This window comes from Adiantum capillus-veneris, chromosome 10, assembly GCF_014529385.1.
Source record: "Adiantum capillus-veneris isolate H3 chromosome 10, ASM1452938v2, whole genome shotgun sequence".
Taxonomy (NCBI): Eukaryota; Viridiplantae; Streptophyta; class Polypodiopsida; order Polypodiales; family Pteridaceae; genus Adiantum; species Adiantum capillus-veneris.
Window position 1 is genome coordinate 163,709,586 of NC_140940.1, and position 7,929 is coordinate 163,717,514.

At 45.4% G+C, this 7,929-nt stretch overlaps 1 protein-coding gene across 1 annotated transcript; it reads right to left on the minus strand.

Moving 5' to 3' along the window:
• Positions 1-2,929: 2,929 nt before the first annotated feature.
• On the minus strand, positions 2,930-7,468 carry LOC147449996 (uncharacterized). The gene is made up of 2 exons (XM_086522339.1): positions 3,662-7,468; positions 2,930-3,565 (listed from the first exon to the last, which is right to left on the minus strand). Exons 1-2 carry the CDS (start codon positions 6,369-6,371, stop codon positions 3,237-3,239), a joined length of 3,039 nt encoding a protein of 1,012 aa, XP_086378465.1. The 5' UTR covers positions 6,372-7,468; the 3' UTR covers positions 2,930-3,236.
• Between the last annotated feature and the right edge of the window lie 461 nt (positions 7,469-7,929).

Below are 7,929 nucleotides of genomic sequence, written 5' to 3' on the forward strand. Positions count from 1 at the left end.
TCCTCATGTTGCCCTCATGGTGTGCCTGAAGCCTATTGGTTGGCCACCCACGGGATCCAATGATAATTTAGGAGATTTAATTAATTTATTTTGCATTTATCAAGTCCTCTCTCTCAAAGGGGAAAGGGGGACACTTGTCTCAAAGCTACCCATGCTACTTGTGATTGGCTAGGCCTGGAGGGATCCAATGAGCTTCAAGCATGAGCTACAAGGGGGGGGGGGGGGGGGGGGGGGGGGGGGGGGGGGGGGGGGAGGGGGGGTCGACCCAAGCAAGCTAGGGGGTTGCTTAGGGGGTATAATCACCCACACACACTCACAAACACTCCCATTGTGTGATATGCAAAGTGCAAGAGCTCCCTCTCCTTGTCCAAGCAAGTAGAGGTTGAGAGCCTACACCAACACTCTTGGCTATGGAGTGCAAATCCAACCAAGAGCCATGCTTCAATGCTTAAGCTTGTCATCTCCTTCTTCTTTATTACCATGCTATTAGGTATGCTAGCAAGAAGAGTTATGATAAGTGAGGAACTAATTCTTTCTCCTATGAAATGTTTCTTCTTCCTCTTCCCTACCCTCATTCCCTGCTAGCTCTCTCGACCTTCGAAGGTGTTTGAGGTCTTGGGACTGAGGCTTGGGATAGTTAAAGCTTTCTTCAAGTTTATGTTATGTTGTTGATGCATGAAGCAGGAACAGAAAGACTGTATTGTAACAAGTCTCTCTTAATGGGAGAAATCGTAATACAAATGCCTATTGGAGGGGGGACCGGCTCCACATAAATCCAGTCCTCATCTGTTGTCATGTTCTCTAAATTCTCTCTCTTGCAAAAGTATTGTTCATACCAAGTTAACTAATTGCTATGATTATGTTTCTATCTTCAATGATGTTCACCCGCTATGCTCACAAAGTCATTTCTCAAAAGTACTCTCATTAATTTCCGCTACTCTCAAGTTAAATAGGCCAATTCCATTACAGGCCAGGTGTTCGCAAGATGAGGAGAACACGGGTTATGGGGGATATTTTATAGACATGGGGACTGCATGCGGACTAGTCATTTTGAATGGTCTACAAAGATTTCTAGCATCGAGTGGGTTCACTTGTTTTTGTCATAAAATCTAACCAAATGATTTTCTCATATTAAACTAATCATTTAGTATGGGAGAATAAACGGTAACAAGGGTTAGAATATAAACATGTGCTTATGGATCTATCTCAACACGGGGCAAGGTTAAAGGGGTCTAAATGAGAGATGGTCTGAAAGACCTTAGGGTTTGCTTCATTAAAGACCTCCAAAGGTTAGTGTTAAAAGTCCTTAGACCTTAGGCAAGCTAGGGTTGTGCTTGAGGTGGGAGCGTGACCCAAGCTTGATGTGCTTATTGTGCTTGCTAACTAAGGTGCTTGAGGTGCTTGTCATGCTTGCTAACTAAGGTGCTTGAGGTGCTTGTCATGCTTGCTGCTTAAGGTGCTCCATGACTAAGGTGCTTGAGGGGCTTAAGGTGTTCCCAAAGTCAACCACAATCCCTACTCATGGGGGGGTAGCCCTAATTGTAGGGGCAAGAGAGAGAACACACACACCCTCACACAAGGAAATCCTAGTCTAAAGAAGCAACAAGGACACATGTTAAGTTCCTCTCCATGTTGCCCTCATAAGGTGCCTAAAGCCTATCGGTTGGCCTCTAAAGGGGTCCAATAATCTTTTAGCTAAGTAACTTAATTGTGTATGCATTTATCAAGTCCTCGCTCTCAAAGGGGAAAGGGGGATAGTTGTCCCAAGGCTAGCATGGTTGCTTGATATACATTATGCATGTGATTGGCTAGACTTGTAGGGGTCCAATCAACTTCCAGCATGAGCTACAAGGGGGGTCGACCAAAGCAAGCTGGGGGTGTGCTTAGGGGGTATACTCTCTCTCACACATACTCACATGCTCATTCTTGCTTGGCAAAGTGCAAGAGCTCCATCTCCTTCTCCAAGCTTGTTGAGAATTTGAGAGCCTACACCAACACTCTTGGCAAATCCAACCAAGAGCCATGCTTCAATGCTTAAGCTTGCCAACTTCTTCTTCATCGTCATTATGCTATTATGTTATGCTATGCAAGAAGAGTGATGATAAGTGAGGAACTATCTCTTTCTCGTATGTTACTTCTTCTTCCTCTTCCCTACCCTCATTCCCCACTTGCTCTCTCCACCTTCGAAGGTGTTTGAGGCCTTGGGACTGAGGCCGGGGATGGTTAATGCTTTTACAAAGTTTATGTTATGCTCGTGATGCATGAAGCTTTCCATCTTCATTGCATCACCTAGGTCACAAGGAACACAAAGATTGTATTGTACCGAGTCTCTCTTTATGAGAGAATCTATAATACAAAATCTTATTGGAGGGGGGATTGGCTCCACAGAAATCCGGGCCTCAAATGTTGTCTATGTTCTCTAATTATCTCTCTTGCAAAAGTATTGTTCATGCCAAGTTAATTAAGTATAATGGTTATGTTGCTACCGCTAATTAGGTTCACCCTCTATGTTCTCAAAGTAGGACTCTCATAAAAATGCTCACTCTAGCTCTATTAATTCCGCTATTCTCAAAGTTCTAGTAGGCCATTTCCATTACAATTTTCCTCACAGACATGGGGCTAGCATAGTGGATTATGTTTTGGTTTGACCTAGTTATCTATCCTCTATTCAGGATTTTATAGTCGGGCCCAGGCCTATTGGTGTAGCAGTCGATCATGTCCTTCTCACGTTTACCGTCTCTTTTTGGTTCAGCACAGTTGATTGACACAAATTTGAAAAAGTTGTTGCTTTAATTCCCATCTTCTTCTCTTCTTTTGAATCAATGCCTTGTATGAGAGAGAGAGAGAGAGAGAGAGAGAGAGAGAGAGAGAGAGAGAGAGTCCCTCATGTGCATGTGTCTCACGCATTGCAGGAGTAGAGATTTCAAGGGCTGCCTTACATGCCATATTTGCAAGAAGAAGAGACAACAACACGCAATATCTGCAGGAAGAAGATCTTTAGCAAGACAGAGAGAGAGAGAGAGAGAGACTTTTTTTGGTTCCGAGTCTCTTCCTAGAATTCGAGTGAAGACATCTTCAGAAGATTCTCGTTAATCTTTTATTTTGAAATCGGTAGCACCTAGTGTCTTCATTTTCATGCCTAAATAATAAATTATAACACAATTTTGGTTTAACTGTGCATTATCGGTAATATTCTATAGCAACTCCTACCAAGCCTACAACATTATTAGAGATATCTATTTGTTGTTAATAATAGGCTGTGCTTCTAGCAGCATGACCACCACCGTGCGCATGGAGGGGCGGCTCGCAGGCACAGAGCGCGTGCATAGCAGGGCCACACGCAGAAGCCTCAGCATTCCCTCTTGCCAGCATACGGCAAGCTCTTCGTCGAGTACCTCCCAGGCCTCTCCATCTGCAAGCCGTGCCTTTACCCACCGCACAATGTCCATGCCCTCTCCAAACACCTCCCGCGCCACCGCCCTTTTCCCCGTCACCATCTCCAACAGCACCACTCCGAAGCTGTAGGTGTCGCTCTTCTCTGTCGCTTTGGGGGTGTATGCATGCTCTGCATGACATCTCGCACATTTCAGCCTTACACATGGGATGCTTCTTATATACAATATGAAGTTTTGACATTGTCTTGCACAATATGACGCTTTACCTGGTGCAATGTAGCCGTAAGTGCCTGCCACTTGTCCAGTAAAGGCAGCATAGCAACACTCGTCGTTTGTTGCAGAGTCGCGCTCCATCAGTCTGGCTATCCCAAAGTCGGCTATGTATGCGTTGAGATGGGCGTCCAAGAGAATGTTGCTGGACTTAATATCCCGATGAACAATGGGGGGAGAACAATCATGATGAAGGTATGCCAAACCCTCAGCTGCACCCAGTGCTATTCTATATCTGCTGGGCCAGTCCAAAGCTAATGGTTTGCTCTTTGAGCCATGCAGAAGAGTGCTGCGGTGCATTAAGTCACCTAGGCTACCATTGGGCATGTACTCATATACTAAGAGTTTGGTGTCTTTATTGTAGCAGCAGAAAAGTAGCTTTACAATGTGTTTGTGCCGGATCTTTCCGAGTGTTGCTACTTCGGAATCAAATTCCTTGTTGTCACTGCCTCCCCCATGGTTGGTTACCTTGTTAAGCTTCTTTACGGCAACTGCCTGGCCGTTGCTCAGCACAGCCTTGTAAACTGTGGCAGCACCGCCACTGCCAAGTATTGGATTGGTATAATCTAGACATCTCACAATGTCAAGGTCTTCATCAAATTGCACCTTGTGGAAGGTGAGGATCTTCCAAGTGTTTGTGGCTGAGCAGTCGAACATCTGCCTTCTATGGAGTCTGTATATGCCGTACATCTTCAAGCTGCATCCAATCAGGAATATGAAAGCCACCGCAAATATGGAAGATGCTAAGGCCATCATGATACGTTTTGATGTGGGCTTTTTTCTATTGCTATGGCAGAGTTTGAAATGCCCACAAAGATCCATGTTTCCTGCAAAGCTCTTGTCAAAAGCTGTGTTGGAAAAGGCCAATGGAATAGGGCCTGATAGGTGGTTGTAGGAGAGGTCAAAGTTTGTTAGGGTTAGTGCCGAGAGCTCAGCTGGGATGGGTCCACTGAGATTGTTGTGAGACAAGTTAAGAGTGGTCATGGTAGAGAGGTTTCCAAGGGAGCGTGGAATCACACCAAAGAACTGATTATCAGCGAGCTGTAGGACATGTAGTTGGGTACATAAAGCAAGTGCCTGGGGGATTGCACCTGAAAATGCATTCGATTGGATGTAAAGGTTAGAGAGCTGCTTTAACCTGCCAATCTCTGGTGGGATGGTGCCTGAAAAGTGGTTGTGGAAGAGTGAGAGATAAGTAAGGTTCCTTAAATTGAAGAGCTCTGTGGGTAGGCTGCCAGAGAAACTGTTGCTATCAAGTCTTAGAATGGACAAGTTCTCAGCATTGCAAATCTCGGAGCCGATACCACCAATGAGGGAGTTGTCATTTAGCTGCAGAAGAAACAGAGCAGGAGAGCCCCAAAGACCAGGAGGCACGGAGCCAGATAGCTGATTGTTGTCAAGCAGCACACGCTGAAGAGTGGGGCATTTTGCGAATGTTGACGGGATACCTCCACTGAACCTGTTATTGCTGAGTTGCACTTCTTGCAAAGCTCCTTGGTCACACAAAGCAGGTGGCAGAGATTTTGTTAAGCTGTTAGAATACACAATCAGCTTTTCCAGCTTAGACGCTGTACCCAAGTTTGGAGGGAGGGCTCCACTGAGATTGTTGTTGAAGGCAAATACCTCTATCAGACTGGTAATGAATGCAAGGCCGGAGGGGAAGGGGCCTGTGAGATAGTTGTGAGAGATGTGGAGACTCTGAAGGTAGAGGAGCGAGGAGATGGAGGCAGGAAGGTGGCCTGTTAGCAAATTTCTGGATATGTCAATGTTGGTTAATTCAGTGAGATTGCCTATGTTTGTAGGAATGGGACCTTCAAGCTGATTACGGTAGAGCTCAAGTTGATTCAGGCTCTTGAGATTCATAAGGCTCGGATGCAGTTCTCCTCCTAGCATATTTTGGGATAAGTCCAGGTTTAACAGCTTAAAGAGGTTACTGAGTGAGGCAGGGATCATGCCATGCAGATTGCAAACGGCAAGCCAGAGGTCCACAAGCTCTGTAAGGTTCCCCAGCTCTGGTGGGATGTTTGCCATGTTGGAAAGTGGATTATAGGCAAGATACAAGGTCTGCAAGTTGCTGAGATTGCCCAGGAATGGAGGAATGGTCTCATTTAAGCGATTCTGATGAAGCTTGAGATTTTGTAGGCTCGGCAGACGTCCGAAGGATGCTGGGATGGAGCCTGAAAAGTAATTGCGGGAGAGGTCGAGATGTTGAAGGGCACCCAGCCTGTCTATGAAAGTGGGCAGGTTACCCTGAAACAGGTTGTAGGAAAGGGACAGAGTGTGGATGCCAGTGCATTTGTGGAGGGTTGCAGGGAAGTTGCTGGAGAAATAATTGTCAGTGAGGTCCAAGACTGTGAAGCAGGGAAGACGGCAGAGAGCCAAGAAAGCTATATCCTGGGATGCAATGCCAGGCTGCCATTGCAACTCGAAGTGTGAGAAGTTGAGGCCATATACATTTTTGGTGTCGTGGTCACCGCCGTCAGTGCACAAGACTCCTGTCCATGAGCAAGCACCATTGCTTTCATTGCTGCTGCTAAGCACCCAGTTGCTCAGCAGGTTGGCTTCATCGAGCAATTGGCTCTTGAAGGTGAGCAGGATGCGCTGCTCTTCTGTGGACGTGAGAAGGGTGCAGCAGGCCCCTGTTATGGAGGACAGGGCACAGAAGAAACACCATGTAAGAGTGCAATGAAATAGGGAGGTAGCCATAAATCAATTGTGAGAGTCTAATTTGTGACTCTAGCAGGCATGGCCATGAAGGGTGGTGGTGTTGGTGCTGCAAAGTGTGCTTAAATAATTACAGTGCGCTTTTCAAACTAATAGAGAGAGAAGAACAAAGCACTTTGTTCTCTTTGTTCTCTACTTTATTCTCTTGGCACTTTATACTCGACAACCCGAGAATCCCAGCACTCAACCATGGCCTGCCTGACCTCGGGACGATAACCCAGGTGGAGAGTTTGTGATGATTAGTAACTACCACTACTGATTTGGGAAGGTTGGGATTGAACGGGCTGAGAGAGAGAGAGAGAGAGAGAGAGAGAGAGAGAGAGAGAGAGAGAGAGGATGATATTCTGTATGTCCTCATACTGTGATGAGAGGACAGGCCGGGATGGTGGGCTCGTTCCTTTCATTCGATTCTCGGTTGTTATGGGACTCTTGTTGTCTTGATTGCTAAGATTGGTCATCATGGACTCCATGGCTTCTTATACCTTTCAGGGTTGGTAACTACTTCTAAAGCATCCAAGCCTCCAATGGCAGCTAGTGGGTTCCTTTGGCAAGTGGTGTTCTGTTGATCCTGTTTTTCCCTCTCAGAAGGTAGCACCTTGAAGATTATAGATCTGGGATGGAGTCCGCTTGGCATACTTGATATTGGATCCTAGTGTCTCCACAGACTGATTGGGAGTCGCTCTTCTTTGAGTGCAGTGTTTGCACTGTCTGTGCCAGTTGCGGCATTGGTCTTGGCAGCAAGACTCTAGCTTTTCAGTAACAATTATTCGGAGCCTCATAGTCAGCCGTCGGTTATGTTATTTCATGTGGATGATTGCACATGCATGACACCTTGGTGGCACTTGGGTTGCTTGTGCTGGCCATGACTCGACATGACACAAGGAGAAGTCCCTATGCTATTGTTTTTAGATACGTCCATATTTACCATTGGTTTGTGGAGCAGTGCTTATTAGAGTTGGCATTCATAATAGGTAACTTCTGACGCTATTGCGATTTTTGTGTTACATATTCTTTGAGATTTTTCCCACCAATCTGATATTCATGGTTACATCCTTGGATTACTGATGAGTCACTTTTAATATGCTTCCATCCACTAGCGCCACTTCTAACGATATTGCGAATTTTTAGAGTTTTCCTATGATCCAGTTTTCATGCTAACAACCTTGGACGACCAATGAGTCACTCATGATATGCTTACATCCACCATGCATTACTTTGATCTACATTAGTGGGATATAGTCTTTACTTTGATTTGCTCCATTGTGTTATTGATTATGTAGAAGGTTTGAGATACTCATCTTCTGGGCTCACAGCCTTTCCCTATAGCTACTACCTTGAATGCTATCTGATTGGAGTTGATGCATACTCTCTGCAGTGAGTGGGATACATCAGCAGAATCCTTAAAGGTGGCACAAATATTTTCTCCTTTGGCTATGGACACATTTATCAATATTTTTTAGTATGGATCTAGGACACATTATATGACACTTCGCACCTTCATGGTGGTTCATATTTCTTGATTGCATCCCATGAGGAAATA